At 34.4% G+C, this 25,187-nt stretch overlaps 4 protein-coding genes across 4 annotated transcripts in view; 3 read left to right on the forward strand and 1 right to left on the reverse strand.

The window, feature by feature from the left end:
* LOC107555412 (cyclic nucleotide-binding domain-containing protein 1-like) overlaps window positions 1–7,664 on the reverse strand; it is a 38,692-nt gene extending 31,028 nt beyond the window's left edge. The window contains exons 1-4 of the mRNA XM_016238194.1: window positions 7,643–7,664; window positions 7,339–7,402; window positions 7,091–7,192; window positions 3,747–3,866 (exon numbers count right to left, since the gene is read on the reverse strand). Of these exons, the coding sequence (XP_016093680.1) occupies window positions 3,747–3,866; window positions 7,091–7,192; window positions 7,339–7,402; window positions 7,643–7,664 (308 nt within the window). The remainder of the gene's footprint in view (window positions 1–3,746; window positions 3,867–7,090; window positions 7,193–7,338; window positions 7,403–7,642) is intronic.
* A 2,753-nt stretch (window positions 7,665–10,417) lies between these two features.
* Window positions 10,418–17,965, forward strand: cngb3.2 (cyclic nucleotide gated channel subunit beta 3, tandem duplicate 2). Its single transcript, XM_016238206.1, has 16 exons — window positions 10,418–10,440; window positions 10,702–10,862; window positions 11,030–11,380; window positions 11,482–11,690; window positions 11,848–11,898; window positions 11,982–12,068; window positions 12,200–12,264; window positions 13,065–13,187; window positions 14,196–14,337; window positions 15,587–15,746; window positions 15,827–15,924; window positions 16,001–16,084; window positions 16,154–16,272; window positions 16,349–16,501; window positions 16,711–16,870; window positions 17,786–17,965. The coding sequence occupies exons 1-16, from the start codon at window positions 10,418–10,420 to the stop codon at window positions 17,807–17,809; spliced, it is 2,010 nt and encodes a 669-aa protein (XP_016093692.1). The 3' UTR covers window positions 17,810–17,965.
* A 659-nt stretch (window positions 17,966–18,624) lies between these two features.
* Window positions 18,625–23,882, forward strand: LOC107555429 (cyclic nucleotide-gated cation channel beta-3-like). The gene is given in 11 exon segments (XM_016238220.1): window positions 18,625–18,781; window positions 19,194–19,314; window positions 20,323–20,464; window positions 21,714–21,873; window positions 21,954–22,051; window positions 22,128–22,211; window positions 22,281–22,399; window positions 22,476–22,628; window positions 22,839–22,876; window positions 22,879–22,988; window positions 23,705–23,882. Coding segments are annotated over 11 exon segments (1,206 nt in total). The 3' UTR covers window positions 23,729–23,882.
* A 199-nt stretch (window positions 23,883–24,081) lies between these two features.
* Window positions 24,082–25,187, forward strand: part of LOC107555432 (cyclic nucleotide-gated cation channel beta-3-like) — a 16,148-nt gene continuing 15,042 nt past the window's right edge. The window contains exon 1 of the mRNA XM_016238234.1: window positions 24,082–24,698. Within this exon, the coding sequence (XP_016093720.1) occupies window positions 24,576–24,698 (123 nt within the window). The 5' untranslated portion in view covers window positions 24,082–24,575. The remainder of the gene's footprint in view (window positions 24,699–25,187) is intronic.

The following is a 25,187-nucleotide window of genomic DNA, read 5'->3' on the forward strand; positions in this document are numbered from 1 at the left end:
GTGATGTCAAAAGAGGCAGATAAAAAATAAAACAAAATCCAAAGAAGTCAAGCTATTAAGTATATTAATGTTTATTTATTAATTATAAATGCTAACAAATATATATATATATATATAGAGAGAGAGAGAGAGAGAGAGAGAGAGATTATATAAGATTATAAGATAAGGTATAAGGATTCATGCTCACTAACACTACATTAATTTGATCACAAATACAGTAAAAATAGTAATATTTTATAATATTATTACAATAATTTAAAATATTATTTTCTATTTGAATATATTTTCAAATGTAATTTATTCCTGTGATGCAAAGCTGAATTTGCACCATCATTACTGCTGTTTTCAGTGTGACATGCTCAAGAAACATTTCTGATTATCAATTCTGAAAAAAGTTGAAGCATCCAGTTCAGTAGTTAAAAATTAATTAATTGTTTTTTTCAAGAATCTTTGATTAATAGAAAGTTCAGCATTTACGTGAAATAGAAATAATTACTGACATTATAAATGTCTTTACTGTCACTGTTGATCAATTTAATGTTTCCTTTTTGAATAAAATTATTAATTACTTTTTTTAAATCTTACTCCTAACTTTTAAAAGGTAGTGTATTGTGGTTTCCACAAAAATATTAAGCAGCACAACTGTTTTCAACATAAGAAAATAAGAAGAAAGGTTTTAATAAAAAATATAGTAAAAATAGTAATATTTTTAAATGAAAAAATTTCAGCAGTCCTTTTTCCCCAAAAAAATTCAAATGCAGCCATCGGCAAAACTTACTATAACAAAGTGTTTTCTAGTTTGCTTGCTTAAAAATGAAGTAGTTATGATATCTACCAGCAGGGGCTGACTATGAAACAGGAAATTCAATGAGAATGCCACAGCCTGGCCCTTCATTTTATCCATCTGGGATGGATTGGATTGTGGCCATGAAATGTGAGTGTTTAAATGTAAGGGCATATCATTCAAAATCAAAGCATGTTATTGCCTTTTCATTGAAAGACGAGGTTTTTTCTTTTTAGAATAACATGCACTAAAGAGCCATAACATACAATGTGACCAGCGATGCGCTTTAAAAGAAGAAAGTAACAGGGTAAATTTAGATTTCATGTTGACTTTAAACCATATCAGCATTTTGTTTACCTTTAAAACAAACCCTTGGGCCTTCATTCATCATTTGATAGTGATTCCTGTGAAACCGCCGAGTGTCTATCACTATGAGCGTGCGATTTTTTACCCTTTCTAATCTCATTTCCACATGGCTGAGATTCTTTCACAATACACTTCGCTGAATGTCACAAGGCGGAACCTCGCAGGCACGAGATGATTCCGTCTCCCAAATCGAATAAAATCGTGACCTATTTCTCTTATCCAGCTCACATCTTTCAAACTAATTCCCCCGGTGGCAATTGGCATACACGACCCAGATATCTAGAGACTGAGCTGGGAGGGAAAAAACACGTGAAGACATGAAAAAGCATTAAGAACCATCTACAAGGGCCTCGCAAAGCCCCGTAGGTAATGTCACTACAAATGCAGAACGGGTATCACAGGAAGTTCTCCTTCGAGCTGCCCATGCATGAAGCTTTCTGTACGTGATCCATGTTACTCAGCTGTAATATGGCACATTAAAGCACAAATGTTCCCTTGTTATAACTAAGCATGCAAAGCACATCAAAGTAGTGAAGCAATCCAGGAGAAATGCTTAGCCATCTGCCTCCATTAACTCCGCCTAAGGCACAGTCCATCTATCATATACCGAGTGCTCGGTATTCACTCTCATTATGTTCTACCATGGTACACTGGTGCAAGCTTCTCCTACGGGACGGTGGTGCTTGCTAATGCTTAAAGATTTCAAAATTTGTGTATTAAACTTTGGCGCATTAAACTGATGACAAAGTGACAGAAAATACTTTCACGCTGTTGCAAAGTATTTGTATTTCTATGCTGTCTTTCCAACATTCTATAAATCAAAGAATCCTGAAAAAACATATTACGTTTTCCACAAAAATATTAAGCAGCACAAGTGTTTTAAAAAATTATAAGACGTTTTTCTTGAGCTGCAAATCAGCATATTGGAATGATTTCTGAAGGGTTGTGTGATACTGAAGTAATTATGCTGAAAATTCAGCTTTGCATCACAGGAATAAATTACATTAAAAAATTTATTAAAATGGAAAACAGTTATTATAATTCATAATAATATTTCACAATACTACTGTTTTTTATTTTTAAAAAAAGTCTTGGTGAGAATAAGAGACTTCATACATTTAAAAACACTAAAAAATCTTGCCAACCACAAACTTTCGATTGATAGCGTAAAATAAAAGAGTAATCTGTGCCACACAGTATAGTGAGCAAAATATCATAGAGGCTCGGGGTTAAGCTTTCTTCTTTCAGAAAATATAAAAATCTAGTTCATATTAATTTTTCACACCAACCGTGCTCCAATCCTGCACTGAAAGATATCCATATACAAAGCTCAAGAACAACCAATAAAAACCAGATGCATTATCCCTGGGAAGTTCAATGGATGAATGAGGGAGATTATATCACAAGGAACAATATCCAAACACCTACAAGCAACATATAAGAGGAGGAAATAATATTTGGAAATTTCAATCCCACAGTCCTGTGCCGCTCAACAAGGGAGCTAAAGAAAGCTATATTGTTCTCTCTCTCCACCTCAATGATTCTCACATTAATGAACTGTGACAGCAGGAAAGTAAAACAGGGCCCTATCGATATGAATTAAGATTACACTGTGAGATAGCGGCAGAGAGGGCAGGAGATTAGTCCCATTCTCTATTATGCTCTTAATGAAGTGTTACCAGATGTCATTCAACAGAGAATTCTCCGAATGTCCTCCTCATTTTTATGAAAGCTATGATTTTCATTTGCCAGTTTTCATATGGCTAAAACTATTTAAATATTAACCAAAGAAATTCTGAGATGCCTGTAGCCCTGAGCAGAAATAAGTCATGTTTGTTTGACATGCTGAAAAGGTGCTACACTGCTCTCTGTTGGTAGATGGAAACATTAGATCAGGGCTGTCCAAACTCGGTCCTGGAGGGTCGGTGTCCTGCAGATTTTAGCTCCAACTTGCCTCAACACACCTGACTGGAAGTTTCTATGCCTAGTAAGACTTGATTAGCTGCTTCAGGTGTGTTTAATTAGGGTTGGAGCTAAACTCTGCAGGACACCGGCCCTCCAGGACAGAGTTTGGACAGCCCTGCACTAGATGTTGGAGAGTCAGATGTCAATTTTAGTATATTATAAATTACAAATAGATAAAACAGTGTCGGTCTAATAATAATAAACCAGTCAACAGACTTGACACAATCCACAATTTTCATTAGTGTAATGCATATGGATGTTTTCATTTCTCATCTGTAATGCAGTAATGAGAACTGTTCTGTCTGAACACATTTTTCTATTAAAATCAGCATAAATTAAAAGCATTAAAACATATCATTAACGGTACATATTTTGTTTCACATTATGAAAGTTAGATTTTTTTTTGCGTGAAAGTAATGAGAAATTCAGGAGGAAATGTACTCATTTAAATGAGCTTTTGATTTTGGGGAGAAATCTGACCTGTTTGACAGATTTAATGAGATTCACCCCAACAGATTCAAATCAGGCCTGACCAACCGTATAAATGTGTGTGTTATATCAGTCAGTTTGTATCATCAATATGTCCAGAGGGCCTTTAAACTACCCACAAAGAACACTTAGTCATACTCACAATTTCTTAAGGGCTTTAATCACATGATTCATGAGTGATTCCTGAGCCAGGTTTCCATGTGGCTGATGTCTGCTGACCTCTTGGACGGACTCATATACTCTTAGCTTCACTGGAGGTTGGCTGCCAAGAGGAATAGAGAAGATCAGATGATTCTCGTAAAGTTTATATCCTTCATTTGCCAATTCCAAAGTTTGTGCTGTTGAATCAGAATGTAATAAATTCTGTATAAAATAATATTCATGATGAAATGTAGTTTAACACTTTTGGACTGCAAGACATCAAAAAGAGATGTTACATTATACTGTAAGTGATTGCATGACCAGAAGAAAATATCTTAAAGGAACAGTTCGCTCAAAAATTAACATTTGCGGAAATTTACTTAAATTTCCTCCGGTCATTCAAGATGTAGATGAGTCTGTTTCTTCATCAAAACAGATTTGGGGAAATTTAGCATTACATCACTTAATCACCAATGGATCCTCTGTAGTGAATGGGTGCCGTCAGAATGAGAGTCAGATGATTCTCGTAAAGTTTATATCCTTCATTTGCCAATTCCAAAGTTTGTGCTGTTGAATCAGAATGTAATAAATTCTGTATAAAATAATATTCATGATGAAATGTAGTTTAACACTTTTGGACTGCAAGACATAAAAAAGAGATGTTACATTATACTGTAAGTGATTGCATGACCAGAAGAAAATATCTTAAAGGAACAGTTCGCTCAAAAATTAACATTTGCGGAAATTTACTTAAATTTCCTCCGGTCATTCAAGATGTAGATGAGTCTGTTTCTTCATCAAAACAGATTTGGGGAAATTTAGCATTACATCACTTGCTCACCAATGGATCCTCTGCAGTGAACTGATTCAGATGAGACAACTTTTTCACTGGAGAAAGCAATATTATTTATATAATATTATATAATAATATATAGGACTCGTATTTTAGCCGAAAGCAACAGTTTGAAGTAAAAAAAACGACTTGATGGATTTGTTTCTTACAAACACACAGGTTTTAATTTCACAAGTTGATAACTTGAGGATTATTGTGATGTTTTTAATCAGCTGTTTTACCTCTCATTCTAACGGCACCCATTCACTGCAGAGGATCCATTGGTGAGCAAGTAATGTAATGCTAAATTTCTTCAAATCTGTTCCGATGAAGAAAAACTCATTTACATCTTGGATGGCCTGAGGGTGTGTAAATTTCAGCAAATTACATTTTTGGGTGAACTATTCCTTTAAGAAACAAATGTATTTAAACATCTTATGATCATAAAACCTTTTTGAAATTAGTTTTGTAGACAAATATAAATTGTGCCTATAAATACACTGTAGCCTAACGTATATACCGTATGTTCAAATATAAGACATAATTTCCATACTTCAACTGGTGTGAATTCATAGTTTTAATGACTTTCTTATTATTATTATTATAAAATGTGGGAAAAGTAACAATAAAGAACGAGTAGGTGTGTCTGAACTTTTGATTGATAGTGTAACTGAAATGCACAGCCACATTAAGCAGTGCATTCAATCAGAATGACCTTAACCACAGTCCTAAAGTTGATTTACAAGATAATCACTCACCATTTTTCATTTTTACCAATCCTTAAATAACCCTTCTTTGCGAGCGCTATTCAAGACACCTGATTCCTACTGGGAGCAGATCTATATTCCAGCCAATTAGAGCCATGATTCATATGTCACTACCCACAAGAACATTCATTTTTGCTGCTCCAGCAGGCTGTTGAGAGGACTGTAAACATTACTCAGAACAACTCTGAGTGGGACTACAGTGGGACTGAAATGAATGACAGGTCTTCAGTTTCTCCATCACGCCTCTGCAGGGGTGCGGCCCACGTGTCTTTTATAAAACACTTCCTGTTTGTGACTTTCACTCGACAAGATGCTACTTTCCAAAAAAGGCACAAAGGCGATTTTTAGAATATTGACGCATGTTTGACGTGGAGGCTAAAACTGCTCCAGCACACTCTTATTAGAAAAGTAACAGTACAATACCGTTTTTTGTTTGTTTCCCAAGAGGTAAAAATAACAGTAATATTACAAATACATTTTTATTCAGAGGCCTGCTGAAAGCACCTTCACATTTGATTTTAATATACACAATTGTTCTAAAGTTTGGGCTCTGTAATTTTTTTTTTTAAGAAATTAATTTTATTCAGTAAGGATGTATTAAATTGGTCAAAAGTGACAGTAAATACATTTATAATGTTCCAAAACTTTTTTATTTAAAAATAAAATGCTGTTATTTTGAATCTTGAAAAAAGTATCCTGGTTCAGGGTTATTATAGTTAACAAAAATAAAAACTAAAACTGTAATAAAAAAAAAAAAAAGCATTACTTGAAATAAAATAAAATTACATTTTTAAAAAAGTATCAAAAAAAGTTTTTTTTTTACATTTTTAGCATTTATTGTTTACATTTAGTTTAACTTGATGTACTAAAATAACTGAAATTTGAAATTAAAGAGACGGAGACAATTTTCCAAAAATTAATAAAAGCTAAATAGACATATTTAAAAACAACAAAAACTAATGAAAATGACGAACACAATAAAATCTCAAAAAACACAACTAAACCTTTAACTAAAATTAACATGAAGGCAGAATATATATATATATATATATATATATATATATATATATACAGTATACACAACAAAATCTAATTCAAAATATGAACACAAACTATAACGGTATCTCAATGACACTAAAATTACACTCTCCTGGTTTCCTAAAAATATTAAGCAGATTTTCTATTAAACTGTAATACTACTTCACTGTATTCTCAATCAAATACATTCATCCTGGGGGTGAGAACCAGTACTTTACATGCATTTAGTTTGAATGTGAAATTGTTTAAAGGACATCACAAACAAACCCTGAATTAAACAACTTACTTTACAAACACATAAATGTATGTTATAATTAGATTACATTACATTTGAACATGCTTCCTTTATTTGGTAATCTGATCTAATTCTGAGCTTTACTGAGCTTACATTGCTACAGTGTTTACTAAGTACTAAGTTTTGCAGCTGAATAAACTACGTCTCAGGGTAAGAGGATTACACCATTACCTGAAACTGATCACAAACAGCTCACTGAAACTAAGCAGACATGATCTGCACTTGATTTTAGACAGAATTCCTAGGAATATAGCAATTCTGCATTGACTCCATAATGTCTGCCCCACAGACTTCAATGCAAAACTTACTTGTTCCTTAGTGAAAGTTTTAACAAGTGGTCTGATCCCATAATACACTAATTAGCACTGTGCATAATGTTTTAAAAATGAAAAGAAAAAAGAAAAGTTACTCACATCCTAGTCTTGAGTTGTATTCTGGGTAAACATGTCTGAGGTTGCAGGAATATTTCTTGATAAAGTTTCATGAATTTTTTATGGGCCTCTTCAGAACTGATACTGTGAAGAGAAGCAAAGCTTGAAAAAAAAATTTTTTATTACCATCTTGTTTTTAAAATGGGATATTAAAACACTAGTTCAAAGGCAACTGAAACATTCAGGAATAATAACAAAAATTAATTTAGCACACTAATGACCATTTCTACCTTTCATTTAGCTGAGTTAGCTGTGCCAGGTGTGTGTAGTCAATGTCTGCAAGTCTTTGCTCAGCTGTGTTAAAAGTAGAAAGTTTAGCAGATCAGTAACATCCGATTTTAAATCAATTTTACAGAGCTAGAAACATTCAGTAAAGTAAAAAATGTGACAACCAGCCCCGGTCTCCTCTGTCTGTATACAGTGTTAGAGCAGCCTTGTCATTTACAAAAGCGAACCAATGTAAACAATACATGATATGTATAATACAACTGACTCCTTACATTATTAACATGTTTATTTGAAATGTCTCTGTACCTGAATGTCGGTATCGGTGCATGGCTGTAAAAGCAGCAAATGATAACATGAGTTCATTGTAACAGTGAGAAATATCAGGTGACTCGAGTGCAAATTATTGTCGAAGTGTGTTTGGCCTGTTTCATGGCAACAGTCCTGTAGGCTACTCATATTACAGACAGTACAACAGTGCTATCGTGTTAAAAGATCGTTAATAAAGCGTGATTATTAATATTTTATTGGGATTAGGATTACGCCTTCTAATCGCGAAACAGCAATGTTATGTTAACAACTCACATTTAGCAAGTTAATGAGGTAGGCTAACAACTCAGTAAACAAGAAGTTAATATTGAGTAACTTACATTTTAGACATAATATTTCAGTTATTTGTCTATATTTGTATCACCGGCGGCCAAAATACTTCCAAACTAGGCCAAAGCGGAACTGACTGACCGTCACCAAGCGTCGTGTTTTTGAACAAATGGAATAAATGACTCATTAAATCTCTTAGGACATTTGTTTGGTTCCTAAACCAATCATTGTTTTTGAACGATTCGATTAAAATAATAGAAATGTTGCCTTGAAATAAAATTCAAACTGAAAAAAACAAACCTGCATTGTTATATTTAAAAAGCACAAAAACAATGCAAAACTAAAAATGGCAAAAGCGCATCGAATCGTTAAAGCATACAAAATGACTCAAATTGAATCTAGAATTAAAATTCAAACTGAAAATATAAAAAATAAAAGCTCATTCAAAAGATTTATAGCAATAGCCTAATAGTATATGAATAATAATTTGCTCAATAACAAATGACGAGCAACTCATGAGCATATAAATAATAAAAGATAAAGATCTATTCTATTCGTTTCTGACCCAGTTTAACCACTGAAACAGAAATATAAAATGAACATGGCTCCATTCTGAATTTTAAAGGGGAAAATGTGCAGAATAAAGAGATGGAAGGCATGTAAGATCAAAGACGTCTTTTCTTCTGGTTCCCTGTGAAACCACAACAGTAAATCCCCTCAGCTGAACTAAAAGCTTATAAGGTTTAATTAAGTAAGTGGCCCACCGCTCCATACGAGCCGAACTAATCCAGCAGAACAGCTCGCAGGTCCACCAGAGAAATCTGCTCAAAGCTCGATGACAATTTGCTGATATTCTCTGCACTGTATTGCGATTTAGAAAGGCTGTGAACACTATACAAACATACTGTGAATCAAACTTTATATATTTATGGTTTATACTGACCAGAAACAAGCACTTTGACTTCTTTTGTTTATTTGTTGACACATCACATGGTTTCCAACTTTATAAATTGATATAATAGTTGTGCAAAAATGAAATATTAATATATATATCAAATCTGTGGCTGTAGGCGTGTTTTGAATTCACTCTGCAGTTGACAGACACTGTGATGAATTGTGGCCTGAACTCACTTCTGAGGTCTGTTTGCAGATGGGTATTAGTGGTCTAAAAGTGCTAATTGCATCAAGCAGCAACATTAGCAGGACTGGAGCCGTGGTCACACAAGAAGGATAAACACAACAGAGATCTTCTCAGACACTGCCTGCCACTGAGCCATGTTCAGCAAGCTGAAGAAGATCATCGGGGGTCCAACTGTGGGTCCCACCCCAGCCTCGGCCTCTAGGTCGGCCCCTGCACCGGCTCCTGCTCCAGCCCCTGCAAAGGTAGGTACAAGTGAATCATAATGCACTTTATGAAGATTTCTGCAGATTTTTTATCTTAAGCACATGTAACAAATTAAAAATATTTTGCTAAAATGCAGTAAATATTTTAGCTATCATTTTAAATATTGGATTGACAATTTTCGGTAAAAATAATAATAAATGCTTTATATTATTTATTATATTAATAAATGCTTTGTATATGTAGTATGTGTAATGTGGATATAGTTTTATGAATTATTTAATAATATAATAAATTATATGGAGCATTTATTATTTTTAAAGCATATGTTATTTATCAGTGTTATTTTAGTATCATTGACACTATTATAGTTTTATTTAATATTTTGAATTAGTTAGTATTTTTCAGTTTTCATTTTAATTTTAGTGACATTTTTAGTCATTTTTAATAGTTTGGTCTTTTTTTTTTCATTTTATTCATTATTGTTTTTTAAAATATATCTTTATTGTTTTTATAGATTTTTATTTCAATTTTAGATTGAGTTATTTTAGTACAGTTAAACTAAATGAAAATGATGCTTTGGCAGATATAGCAGATTTTTTTTTTAGCTAAAGTTGTTTTACAGTAAAAGGTTAGTTAAAAAGTTCATTAAAATGAATAATTGAAGATTTTGTCCAAAAATTATGTTAAATAATTCATATAATTTATTATATGTTTCATATAAGATTTTATATATATATATATATATATATATATATATATACTGGGTCTTCACTTACACTTGTAATACGCCTCCATGACCAGCAGTGGTCAGCATATAAAAGCACATTTCAGATCATCAACAGTTTCAGATCTTGTACAAGTAGTTCAGCATCAAACAAGTTAAACCAGTGCTGTCCAAACTCGGTCCTGGAGGGCCGGTGTCCTGAAGAGTTTAGCTCCAACCCTAATTAAACACACCTGAAGCAGCTAATCAAGCTCTTACTAGGCATAGAAACTTCCAGTCAGGTGTGTTGAGGCAAGTTGGAGCTAAACTCTGCAGGACACCGGCCCTCCAGGGCCGAGTTTGGACAGCCCTGAGTTAAACCAATGATCACATGTAGGCTTTATACTCAATTTTGAGTCGTGTTTACACGGATCCGATGAATAGCCTACCAGGAGCAACGTAAAAATACCCACTAAAAAGCATGTTACTGTAAACACCCTTAAGAAAATTAACCATGGTTTTCCTACAAATAAACCCCCCCCAAAAAACATGGTTACTATAGGTAAACCATGGTTTTTGTTCATTAGAAATGTATTTATTTGTTTCTTTAAAGTTTCTGGAAGTTGAGGATTTTAAATGTCTGTATATTAAGTGATATATTACTATATATGTTAAATATATTGATTTCACCTTGTGTTATTATCTGTTGGATTGTTATAGTGAGGAGGCCCCTTCCCCTGAGTCCCGACCCATTGTGATAAGCAAGCATTTTGATGCTCAACTCATTGAGATTGTTCAGCATTACCGGCAACGGACAGAACAGTTTAAAGAAAAGATCATTGACCCCTATGCATCCTCTCCAGAGCGCAGCCCTCCTGTCAGTGAGTACAAATCAATCCATGCTTCGGCAATTAATGATATATCTGTAATATAGAACTTATTGAAATAATACATACATACAGCTGAAATAATATGTAAATATGACAGGACGTCACCACATAACAAGACAATAAGAAGTGGCTTAACAGGTATTTTGTGTTTGTTCCAGCACCTGTCCTGAGAAAGGATGACTACTTGAAGTTGGTGGAGGAGAGGAAACGAAAAGAAGAGGAGGACAAGAAAAGAAAAGAGGAGGAGGAGAAGAAAAAGAAAGAGGAGGCAGAGAGAAAAAAGAAAGAGGAGGAAGAAAAGAAGAAGAAAGAGGAGGAGGAGAAGAAAAAAGCAGACAAGCCTGGGGAAAAGAAAGAGGAAAAACAGGAGGAGAAGAAAGATGACAAGGCAGACAAAGAGCAGAAGTCCATCTACCCAAAAATGAAGTACACCTGTGTAGATTTCCTGCTGAAGCCCATCGAGAACAGAATGGACAAAATACTGGACACCTCCATCGATCCGTTCACAGGTTACATTTCAAAATATGCTAACATAATTTATGTCATATGCAGACATAAAATGACCCCGTTTCTATGCTTTCGTCTGCTCTGTTCTTGTGTTTTTCACCAGACCGCAGGTATATTGCTTGGCTAAGCTTGGTGACCATTGCCTTCAACTATAACCTGTGGTTCATACCGGTCCGTATGGCCTTCCCGTATCATGACCCAGCGGCCGTTCCATTGTGGTTTACCTTGGACATCATTGCTGACATCATGTATGTCATCGACATGATCGTTTTCCAGCCACGACTGCAGTTCTGTAAAGGGGGAGACATCATTGTAAGAAAAAATTGATAGCTTCATTTTATGTTCACACAGTCTTTTTATATAACACAGTGTTCAATGTCTTGCTCCATAGACTTCTACTGTAAGTTCTATTATTAAATTCTAACACTACTAATGAGTACCTCTCATTTTTTTCATAATTTTCTTTCAGTATGACAGAGTTGTGATTAAAAAGAAATATCGAGAATCGTCAAGGTTTCAGGTACTGCAGATATTTCAGTTGACTTTCATCTTCCAAATAGCATTTTATCCCAGAAAGCCATGAAATATTTCCTGTCCTTTCAGAATGATGTCCTATCCATCCTGCCTTCAGACCTGTTATATTTCCCATTTGGATTCAAGTCTGTCTTCAGGCTCAATCGTTTGATGAAGGTAATGCCGTTTCTATAAACACCTGTGTTTTGGCGGGATTCGTGATTGGCTATGAGATGCATAATCATTCATGAGCTGATTATATTTTTGAATTTGCCTTTACCTTGTTTTGTTTATGTTTTCTCCTTAAGTCTGAAGCATTTTTTGAGTTCAGTGACCGTCTTGAAGGTATCATGACCAAAGCGTACATCTGGAGGTATGTAACCAAGACTTAAAAGAGTTGATCTGGCTGACTGGTTCTATCAGGGATGGGCAAAAAAATCTGAATTTATGAATTGACAACCTTTCAGTTAATGAGAATTAGAATGCTGTTTGGCTTCATTTGGAAGACTTTGAGGAAAATTTGAATATTCTGTTCTTCCAATATGGTCCAAAAAGTAAATTTTTTAAATGCTAAATATAAATGAGGCACACATTTCCATAACTTGATTGCACTGTAATTCTTCATGTTTAAATTCAAATTCTGTTTGCTACCTCGATGAAAACAAGAATTCAAGAATTTAAAACAATCTCATTCTGAATTTGGCTCGAAATTTCAAATTTTTTGTTGCTTGCGATTGTTTTGTTTTTTTATTCTTGTTTACTCACAATTAGCAATTTCTCATTCATTTCTACCTGCAAAAATATTTTAAAGCTTGACATAACTGGAGATATACAGTATATTCGTTACAGAAAATGTTAAGTTTTAAAAAACCTTTTAGAAGAATTTTGCAGGTCTAGAAATCACAATATTAAAGTTCCCTCATACATCCAGGTCTTCAAGATCATGGAAATCCTGGTTCTTCCATAGAACGGCAGTTGTTAAGGGAACAAGTTAACATATATGAAATATAATACCAGTTTACATATTGATTTTTAGATGTTTGCGCTTATTTTAATCCTTTTTTGAATCATCTTGCACCCTCCTTGGAAGTTTGATGGCCCCCTAGTTGGCCCCAGACCCTTGGTTGAGAACTACTGTTATATTGTGACCATAATTCTCTGTTCTTTTTAAAGAGTAATTCGCACCATTGGATACCTGATGTTTATTCTCCATCTCAACGCATGTCTTTACTACGTGGCATCTGACTACCAGGGGATCGGCAAAACCAAATGGGTGTACAGCGGAGAAGGCAGCGCGTAAGTTATTTCATCTAACTTTCAGAATCACTTTATTGTTTCTTTTTGTAAAGGTAAAGTACGTAACTTCTGCACCACTGGCAGCACAAAACAGTAATTGAAGTGCTCATGTAATGTTATTTTTTCCTCTTCCATTCACAGTTCAAGTTTAACAACAACAAAAAAAGCTAAATTGGTTTGCAGTAATTGCAGGTTTTCAAATTTTTTTTTCATATTCTCATAGCTACCTGAGGTGTTTCTTCTATGCGGAGAAATCCCTCCTGATGATCGCAGAACTTCCTTTCCCTGAGACCATGTTCGGTCAGATCTTTCAGATGACCAACTATTTTTTTGGTGCTCTATTTTTGTCCATCATTCTCGGCCAGGTAGACGTTTTGTCTCCAAAGTTTTTGTCTGTAAAGCTTATGCTCCTGAAGCGCTTGGTGGTTTTTTTGGTTCAGTTTTGATTTTTTTTTCACTTGGCTTTCTTGCTTGGCCATGGCTTTGCTCAGTGGTTCGATGTCTGCTGTTTTGACACTGTAATATGTGACCCTGGACCACAAAACCAGTCGTAAGTCATACAGGTATGTCAATAGCCAACAACACATTATATGGGTCAAAATGATCAATTTTTCTTTTATGCCAAAAATAATTAGTATATTAAGTAAAGATCGTGTTCCATGAAATTTCCTACATCAAAACTTAATTTTTGATTAGTAATATGTGTTGCTAAGGACTTCATTTGGACAATTCATTTGGATTTTCTCAATATTTTGATTTTTTTGCACCCTCAGATTGCAGATTTTCAAATAGTTGTATCTCGGCAAAATATATCCTAACCTAGCAAACCATACATTAATGGAAAGCTTATTTATTCAGCTTTCAATTTAAAAAAAAAATGACCCTTATGGCTGGTTTTGTGGTCCATGGTCACATATGATTGAATCTTTAATAAGGACTCAGATATGATTGCAAGATGTTTTTATTCCTTACATATACTGAATTTTACCATCTCTCTCTCTTTCCCAGGTACTTGCGCAGTTACTATTTTGCCGTGCGGACTCTGATCAACATCGGTGGTCTGCCTGAGCCTCACACAGTCTTTGAAATCACCTTTCAGTTAACAAACTTTTTTGTTGGTGTCTTTGTCTTCTCAAGTTTGATTGGACAGGTACATGATGTAATGATGTAAACATCATGAGCTCCTCCCCCTAGTCCCAGGCAGCCAATCGTATCATAGTCCTCATCCAGTTCTCCTGTCAGGAACCATGTAGATTTATTGTGATTGTGCTCCTGTTGTTTAAGAATGTAGGATGAGTCACTTCTTTACTAGATGTTACAGATTATAATGACATAATTTATAGGTGTCAGAGAGTTCGTGTAGAGATGAAGAAGATACATAAATCACAGGTACTTTATTTAAAGCCACTAACATAAACCCAGGAGAAAGACTTGGACTCTACAATCAAATTAAGACCTTCAATACCAGACGAAGACTGGGGAGAAACTGAGGACTTAAATAGAGCAAGCAAACAAGAACTAAACAAGCAGCACCTGAACAGAGTACTCAATCAATTAGTAACCATGGAAACATAACCAGCAAGGAACAAAGGAGCGCATGAACTATGGAACAAACTAGATAGCTGATCAAAAGACACACACAGAACGAGACAATAGGATTTTTTCATTTATTTATTCATTTTGTAGGCTCATTTATGCTGTTTTTACATGTTAATTACCTTTGCTGTCATCTAAAGGTCATCAAATAGTAATATCAGCTATTTGTCAGTTATCAGCCATAACATAAAAATTATTATTGGTTTATCAATATTGGGCATAATTTTGATATTGGTGCAAAAAAAGAGAGAGTAATTTTACAACACTGTTAAATGCAATCTTTAATAAGTCCCATAATAAATAGCCATTTTTTCATGCTGTACAAATAAAATATAGTGATGCCTAAATTGACTTGTATCATTTAATTTAAATGGTCAATTTCAGTTTGTAGTGTTTTATTTAAAATTTATTTTGACAAAATATTATACAATTTTAGTTTTGGCCATTTATCAGTTATGGGCCACAACATGAAAATAATTATTGATTTATCAATATTGGCCATAATTTTAATAATGGTTAAATGAATGAATGAATTAATTAATTAATTAAAGTAACAATACACTAACTATGGAATCTTTAATAAATCTCAAAATAAAATTTCATATATAACATTGTGTTAATTTTAGTTTTTAGTATTTTTATTAATTTTTTTATGTAGTTTAAAAAGTATAGATTTTTAACATTGGCCATTTATCATTTATTGACTTTAACTTGAAAATATCACCAGTTTTTCAGTATCAGCCAGAATCATCATAATGGTGCATCCATATCAGATATATAGATGTAAATCTTTGATTTTACAGATGAGAGATGTTATTGGAGCAGCTACTGCCAGCCAGACGTACTTCCGTGCATCTATGGATGCTTGTGTGGCGTACATGGTGACAAACCGCATCCCCAAACTGGTTCAAAGCAGAGTGCGCACCTGGTACAACTACACCTGGGACTCCCAGGGCATGCTGGGTAAAATCTAAATTTACATGTAAATAACGACTGGTAATGAATAGCAGGGTCCTGCCAACTAAGTTTTGGCTTCTCCTCAGATGAGTCTGAGCTTCTGGAACAGATGCCTCTGGTGATGAGAACAGCCATCGCTGTGGACATCAACCTTGCTACTTTCCAAAAGATCGACCTCTTTAAGGTGGGCTTGATTTAAGGAAGGAAACCGATTGCGACATGTTCAGTTGCTTGATGTTTCTGTGTTTTTTTTATCACAGGGTTGTGACAACCAGATGCTTGTGGACATGTTATTGAGGCTAAAGTCCATTGTGTACTTGCCTGGAGACTTTGTGTGCAAGAAGGTGAGTTATACTGCCTTTTATTTATAGACACCAAGCACATCAAGTCTTCACTCTTCTGTTTCTCCGCAGGGTGACATTGGAAAGGAAATGTACATCATTAAGGCCGGAGAGGTGCAGGTCATCGGTGGGCCGGACAATAAGATTGTGTTCGTGACTCTGAAGGCAGGCTGTGTGTTCGGAGAGATCAGGTGAGCTATCGAAATGAGAATCTGCCTTTAGAACTACACGTCGTGAATGAACTCATGTGTTTATAATCGACCCCAGTTTGCTACAGTCTTCAGCCAATGGAGGAAACAGAAGAACCGCTAATGTAGCGGCACATGGGTTCGCCAACCTCTTCGTACTGGATAAGAAAGACCTCAATGACATCCTGATTCACTACCCAGAGTCTCAGAAAGTGCTGGCCAGGAAGGGACGGTGAGTTATGTCACATGTTTCTTTCAGTCAGACATTCATATAGATGCACCCACAGTGAGCAGTGAGCAAAAAAATCATCAAAATTATCTAAATATCACAAGACTTGGGAAGGCATTAAGAACTCACTTAACTGTGTTAGATTTTTGCTTTAAAATATAGTGAAGTGCAATAGTGAAATCTGGAACATACTGGTTAACACCGTTTCACAGGAAACTGATGAAAGCCAAGGGTCCACCTCCTGCTGCTAAAGGCGATGAGGAAAAGAAGAAAGGACTGGCTATGTTCGGACAAAAACCTCCCACTCCCAAACTTTTGCGCGCCTTTGCAGGAGGAGTGTTCACCAAAAAAGGCTTTATGGACAGACTTAAGGTAAGGAATTCTATTATATACTAAAATATACAGTACCGTTTAAAATTTTGGGGCCAGCACATTTTTTGTTGTTATTGTTTTTGAAAAGAATTAATGCTTTTTTTTCCCAGAGTGACAGTAAAAACATTTATATTGTTACAAAAGATTTCTATTTCAAACAAATGCTGTTCACTTGAACATTTGATTTAACAAAGAATTCCTCTATGATATTAAGCAGCACAACTGTTTTAAACATTAATAATAATAATAATAATAATAATAATAATAATAATAATAATAATAATAATAATAATAAAGGATTCTTGTGCAGCAATAATAATAATAATAATAATAATAATAATAATAATAATAATAATAATAATAATAATAATAATAATAATAATAATAATAATAATAATAATAATAATAATAATAATAATAATAATAATAATAATAATAATAATAATAATAATAATAATAATAATAATAATAATAATAATAATAATAATAATAATAATAATAATAATAATAATAATAATAATAATAATAATAAAGGTTTCTTGTGCAGCAAAACAACATATTAGAATGATTTTTGAAGAATCATGTGACACTGAAGACTGGAGTAATTATGCTGAAAATTCAGCTTTGCATTACAAGAATGACTTACATTTTAAAATAAATAAAATAGAAAAAAAATTAAATTGTATTAAAATATTAAAAATTAATATTTCACAATATTATTCTTTACTTTTACTGTATAAGAAATTTATTTTCAAAAACATAATTTTTTTTTTGTAAACGTACCGACCCCAAACGTTTTAATGGTACTGTATATTGAATAAAACATTGAACTTTAGATGTATAATACAATATTATACAATTACAAAAAAGCTGGCTCAAAAAGAGTACATTTTTATTTATATTTTTCTTTTCTAGACTGCTGCTACTTCAGAACAATAATCACATGAAATACATTCAATATTTCTCTGTGAAGATTTCATTCCTTTTAAAATAACCTACGTATTTAAAAAAAAATTAATAAACGAGCTTCTTTCCCTGCTAACTTCAGTACTTGCCAATTAGTGAATCGTATTACTAATTGTAATACATGAATTATTTGATAGAAATTTGTTTCAATTCCGTCCAAAACAGTATGTTTGTAGATCTATTTTGTACTGAGACTTAAATAAAAGACATATTTTGTAATTGCGTAGTACAGTGAACATCATTTGTGTTTTATTTATACTTGAGAGTTTACACAGCCTTCATGCTCTCAGTTAGCTAAGGACTGGTAGTTGAGTCAGTCTGCCGTGGGATCTCACAGTTAATCTCTTTAGTCTGGCAGGGACATTGAGAGTTTTAATTAACTAAGTGGTCTTTCTAAATGTGGACCCACAGCACAAACAGTGCAGGAATAGCTGGCAGCTCCAGAATAGCCCACGAATGCACTATTAAAGTGCTATCTGGCACACTTTGAATAATCTGAGCCAATAATGCGACGAATATCTCTCATATCTGTCAAAAAGCAGTGCATATTTGACTATACAAATAGAAACGGCCCTTTGCAGCTCACCCTATAATGCCGTTTTAATAGAAGGATTGTGATTGGTTGACTGTAAGTGAGAAGGCCAGTGATAGGTCAGTCAAACTGTGGTGAACCCTGGGAAAGGGCCATTCCTAAGAGGGAATTAATAGAGCTCTAAGAATTAATTGAAGCAGGTCGGAGTTCACACATCAGCGACAGGTGGATAAGGAGAGTGGAGAGATAAATCTGGATGGGATCGTGTGCCTGCTCGAGCCAGTGCAGCCATGTTCAGCACCTTGAAAACGCTTTTTTGGCCCAAAACTGTGGCGGCAGTAGCTCAGAGCCCTGGATCTCCGACACCAGTGCCTTCACCTGCACCTGCCCCAGCACCTGCTCCTCCAACAAAGGTACGAGCACCTGGCTTTAGCACAACACAGCACCAGATTCATCCCACACCATACAACTGACTTCAATGTCAGAGAAATGTGTTTCTTTAAAAAAAAAAAAAAATAGCAATTTTAACAAATTAATGTATCTTGGTTTACTGGAAAGGCAGCTCAAAGGATAAGCTATTTGAATAAACGATAGGAATTTAAAAAGCTAATAATAGCTAATAAGTTCTAATAATATTTTTGACATTTATGTGGGAATGGAAGGATCTATAGACATTTATACATGTAAAAAGAGCAAGTAATTTCTTAGAGACTGAGACATAATTACACTTTAAAAGGGAAATCGTCTCTAGTACTTCTTTTTAAATTAGTCTAAAATATATATTCTGTTATATTGTGACCATAATTCTCTGTTCTTTTTAAAGAGTAATTCGCACCATTGGATACCTGATGTTTATTCTCCATCTCAACGCATGTCTTTACTACGTGGCATCTGACTACCAGGGGATCGGCAAAACCAAATGGGTGTACAGCGGAGAAGGCAGCGCGTAAGTTATTTCATCTAACTTTCAGAATCACTTTATTGTTTCTTTTTGTAAAGGTAAAGTACGTAACTTCTGCACCACTGGCAGCACAAAACAGTAATTGAAGTGCTCATGTAATGTTATTTTTTCCTCTTCCATTCACAGTTCAAGTTTAACAACAACAAAAAAAGCTAAATTGGTTTGCAGTAATTGCAGGTTTTCAAATTTTTTTTTCATATTCTCATAGCTACCTGAGGTGTTTCTTCTATGCGGAGAAATCCCTCCTGATGATCGCAGAACTTCCTTTCCCTGAGACCATGTTCGGTCAGATCTTTCAGATGACCAACTATTTTTTTGGTGCTCTATTTTTGTCCATCATTCTCGGCCAGGTAGACGTTTTGTCTCCAAAGCTTTTGTCTGTAAAGCTTATGCTCCTGAAGCGCTTGGTGGTTTTTTTGGTTCAGTTTTGATTTTTTTTTCACTTGGCTTTCTTGCTTGGCCATGGCTTTGCTCAGTGGTTCGATGTCTGCTGTTTTGACACTGTAATATGTGACCCTGGACCACAAAACCAGTCGTAAGTCATACAGGTATGTCAATAGCCAACAACACATTATATGGGTCAAAATGATCAATTTTTCTTTTATGCCAAAAATAATTAGTATATTAAGTAAAGATCGTGTTCCATGAAATTTCCTACATCAAAACTTAATTTTTGATTAGTAATATGTGTTGCTAAGGACTTCATTTGGACAATTCATTTGGATTTTCTCAATATTTTGATTTTTTTGCACCCTCAGATTGCAGATTTTCAAATAGTTGTATCTCGGCAAAATATATCCTAACCTAGCAAACCATACATTAATGGAAAGCTTATTTATTCAGCTTTCAATTTAAAAAAAAAATGACCCTTATGGCTGGTTTTGTGGTCCATGGTCACATATGATTGAATCTTTAATAAGGACTCAGATATGATTGCAAGATGTTTTTATTCCTTACATATACTGAATTTTACCATCTCTCTCTCTTTCCCAGGTACTTGCGCAGTTACTATTTTGCCGTGCGGACTCTGATCAACATCGGTGGTCTGCCTGAGCCTCACACAGTCTTTGAAATCACCTTTCAGTTAACAAACTTTTTTGTTGGTGTCTTTGTCTTCTCAAGTTTGATTGGACAGGTACATGATGTAATGATGTAAACATCATGAGCTCCTCCCCCTAGTCCCAGGCAGCCAATCGTATCATAGTCCTCATCCAGTTCTCCTGTCAGGAACCATGTAGATTTATTGTGATTGTGCTCCTGTTGTTTAAGAATGTAGGATGAGTCACTTCTTTACTAGATGTTACAGATTATAATGACATAATTTATAGGTGTCAGAGAGTTCGTGTAGAGATGAAGAAGATACATAAATCACAGGTACTTTATTTAAAGCCACTAACATAAACCCAGGAGAAAGACTTGGACTCTACAATCAAATTAAGACCTTCAATACCAGACGAAGACTGGGGAGAAACTGAGGACTTAAATAGAGCAAGCAAACAAGAACTAAACAAGCAGCACCTGAACAGAGTACTCAATCAATTAGTAACCATGGAAACATAACCAGCAAGGAACAAAGGAGCGCATGAACTATGGAACAAACTAGATAGCTGATCAAAAGACACACACAGAACGAGACAATAGGATTTTTTCATTTATTTATTCATTTTGTAGGCTCATTTATGCTGTTTTTACATGTTAATTACCTTTGCTGTCATCTAAAGGTCATCAAATAGTAATATCAGCTATTTGTCAGTTATCAGCCATAACATAAAAATTATTATTGGTTTATCAATATTGGGCATAATTTTGATATTGGTGCAAAAAAAGAGAGAGTAATTTTACAACACTGTTAAATGCAATCTTTAATAAGTCCCATAATAAATAGCCATTTTTTCATGCTGTACAAATAAAATATAGTGATGCCTAAATTGACTTGTATCATTTAATTTAAATGGTCAATTTCAGTTTGTAGTGTTTTATTTAAAATTTATTTTGACAAAATATTATACAATTTTAGTTTTGGCCATTTATCAGTTATGGGCCACAACATGAAAATAATTATTGATTTATCAATATTGGCCATAATTTTAATAATGGTTAAATGAATGAATGAATTAATTAATTAATTAAAGTAACAATACACTAACTATGGAATCTTTAATAAATCTCAAAATAAATTTTCATATATAACATTGTGTTCATTTTAGTTTTTAGTATTTTTATTAATTTTTTTATGTAGTTTAAAAAGTATAGATTTTTAACATTGGCCATTTATCATTTATTGACTTTAACTTGAAAATATCACCAGTTTTTCAGTATCAGCCAGAATCATCATAATGGTGCATCCATATCAGATATATAGATGTAAATCTTTGATTTTACAGATGAGAGATGTTATTGGAGCAGCTACTGCCAGCCAGACGTACTTCCGTGCATCTATGGATGCTTGTGTGGCGTACATGGTGACAAACCGCATCCCCAAACTGGTTCAAAGCAGAGTGCGCACCTGGTACAACTACACCTGGGACTCCCAGGGCATGCTGGGTAAAATCTAAATTTACATGTAAATAACGACTGGTAATGAATAGCAGGGTCCTGCCAACTAAGTTTTGGCTTCTCCTCAGATGAGTCTGAGCTTCTGGAACAGATGCCTCTGGTGATGAGAACAGCCATCGCTGTGGACATCAACCTTGCTACTTTCCAAAAGATCGACCTCTTTAAGGTGGGCTTGATTTAAGGAAGGAAACCGATTGCGACATGTTCAGTTGCTTGATGTTTCTGTGTTTTTTTTATCACAGGGTTGTGACAACCAGATGCTTGTGGACATGTTATTGAGGCTAAAGTCCATTGTGTACTTGCCTGGAGACTTTGTGTGCAAGAAGGTGAGTTATACTGCCTTTTATTTATAGACACCAAGCACATCAAGTCTTCACTCTTCTGTTTCTCCGCAGGGTGACATTGGAAAGGAAATGTACATCATTAAGGCCGGAGAGGTGCAGGTCATCGGTGGGCCGGACAATAAGATTGTGTTCGTGACTCTGAAGGCAGGCTGTGTGTTCGGAGAGATCAGGTGAGCTATCGAAATGAGAATCTGCCTTTAGAACTACACGTCGTGAATGAACTCATGTGTTTATAATCGACCCCAGTTTGCTACAGTCTTCAGCCAATGGAGGAAACAGAAGAACCGCTAATGTAGCGGCACATGGGTTCGCCAACCTCTTCGTACTGGATAAGAAAGACCTCAATGACATCCTGATTCACTACCCAGAGTCTCAGAAAGTGCTGGCCAGGAAGGGACGGTGAGTTATGTCACATGTTTCTTTCAGTCAGACATTCATATAGATGCACCCACAGTGAGCAGTGAGCAAAAAAAATCATCAAAATTATCTAAATATCACAAGACTTGGGAAGGCATTAAGAACTCACTTAACTGTGTTAGATTTTTGCTTTAAAATATAGTGAAGTGCAATAGTGAAATCTGGAACATACTGGTTAACACCGTTTCACAGGAAACTGATGAAAGCCAAGGGTTCACCTTCTGCTCCTAAAGGCGGAAGAAAGGACTGGCTATGTTCGGACAAAAACCTCCCACTCCCAAACTTTTGCGCGCCTTTGCAGGAGGAGTGTTCACCAAAAAAGGCTTTATGGACAGACTTAAGGTAAGGAATTCTATTATATACTAAAATATACAGTACCGTTTAAAATTTTGGGGCCAGCACATTTGTTGTTGTTATTGTTTTTGAAAAGAATTAATGCTTTTTTTGTGACAGTAAAAACATTTATATTGTTACAAAAGATTTCTATTTCAAACAAATGCTGTTCACTTGAACATTTGATTTAACAAAGAATTCCTCTATGATATTAAGCAGCACAACTGTTTTAAACATTAATAATAATAATAATAATAATAATAATAATAATAATAATAATAATAATAATAATAATAATAATAATAATAATAATAATAATAATAATAATAATAATAATAATAAAGGTTTCTTGTGCAGCAAAACAACATATTAGAATGATTTTTGAAGAATCATGTGACACTGAAGACTGGAGTAATTATGCTGAAAATTCAGCTTTGCATTACAAGAATGACTTACATTTTAAAATAAATAAAATAGAAAAAAAATTAAATTGTATTAAAATATTAAAAATTAATATTTCACAATATTATTCTTTACTTTTACTGTATAAGAAATTTATTTTCAAAAACATAATTTTTTTTTTGTAAACGTACCGACCCCAAAAGTTTTAATGGTACTGTATATTGAATAAAACATTGAACTTTAGATGTATAATACAATATTATACAATTACAAAAAAGCTGGCTCAAAAAGAGTACATTTTTATTTATATTTTTCTTTTCTAGACTGCTGCTACTTCAGAACAATAATCACATGAAATACATTCAATATTTCTCTGTGAAGATTTCATTCCTTTTAAAATAACCTACGTATTTAAAAAAATTAATAAACGAGCTTCTTTCCCTGCTAACTTCAGTACTTGCCAATTAGTGAATCGTATTACTAATTGTAATACATGAATTATTTGATAGAAATTTGTTTCAATTCCGTCCAAAACAGTATGTTTGTAGATCTATTTTGTACTGAGACTTAAATAAAAGACATATTTTGTAATTGCGTAGTACAGTGAACATCATTTGTGTTTTATTTATACTTGAGAGTTTACACAGCCTTCATGCTCTCAGTTAGCTAAGGACTGGTAGTTGAGTCAGTCTGCCGTGGGATCTCACAGTTAATCTCTTTAGTCTGGCAGGGACATTGAGAGTTTTAATTAACTAAGTGGTCTTTCTAAATGTGGACCCACAGCACAAACAGTGCAGGAATAGCTGGCAGCTCCAGAATAGCCCACGAATGCACTATTAAAGTGCTATCTGGCACACTTTGAATAATCTGAGCCAATAATGCGACGAATATCTCTCATATCTGTCAAAAAGCAGTGCATATTTGACTATACAAATAGAAACGGCCCTTTGCAGCTCACCCTATAATGCCGTTTTAATAGAAGGATTGTGATTGGTTGACTGTAAGTGAGAAGGCCAGTGATAGGTCAGTCAAACTGTGGTGAACCCTGGGAAAGGGCCATTCCTAAGAGGGAATTAATAGAGCTCTAAGAATTAATTGAAGCAGGTCGGAGTTCACACATCAGCGACAGGTGGATAAGGAGAGTGGAGAGATAAATCTGGATGGGATCGTGTGCCTGCTCGAGCCAGTGCAGCCATGTTCAGCACCTTGAAAACGCTTTTTTGGCCCAAAACTGTGGCGGCAGTAGCTCAGAGCCCTGGATCTCCGACACCAGTGCCTTCACCTGCACCTGCCCCAGCACCTGCTCCTCCAACAAAGGTACGAGCACCTGGCTTTAGCACAACACAGCACCAGATTCATCCCACACCATACAACTGACTTCAATGTCAGAGAAATGTGTTTCTTTAAAAAAAAAAAAAAATAGCAATTTTAACAAATTAATGTATCTTGGTTTACTGGAAAGGCAGCTCAAAGGATAAGCTATTTGAATAAACGATAGGAATTTAAAAAGCTAATAATAGCTAATAAGTTCTAATAATATTTTTGACATTTATGTGGGAATGGAAGGATCTATAGACATTTATACATGTAAAAAGAGCAAGTAATTTCTTAGAGACTGAGACATAATTACACTTTAAAAGGGAAATCGTCTCTAGTACTTCTTTTTAAATTAGTCTAAAATATATATTGAACGTTTAAAAGTATAATAAATGTGCATGCAGGAAATTGACAAATCAATATAATTAATTGTCCATTTGCAACTTCATATATATATGTGTGTGTGTGTGTGTGTGTGTGTGTGTGTGT

This window comes from Sinocyclocheilus grahami, unplaced genomic scaffold, assembly GCF_001515645.1.
Source record: "Sinocyclocheilus grahami isolate Dianchi unplaced genomic scaffold, SAMN03320097.WGS_v1.1 scaffold19.1, whole genome shotgun sequence".
NCBI classification, from domain to species: Eukaryota; Metazoa; Chordata; class Actinopteri; order Cypriniformes; family Cyprinidae; genus Sinocyclocheilus; species Sinocyclocheilus grahami.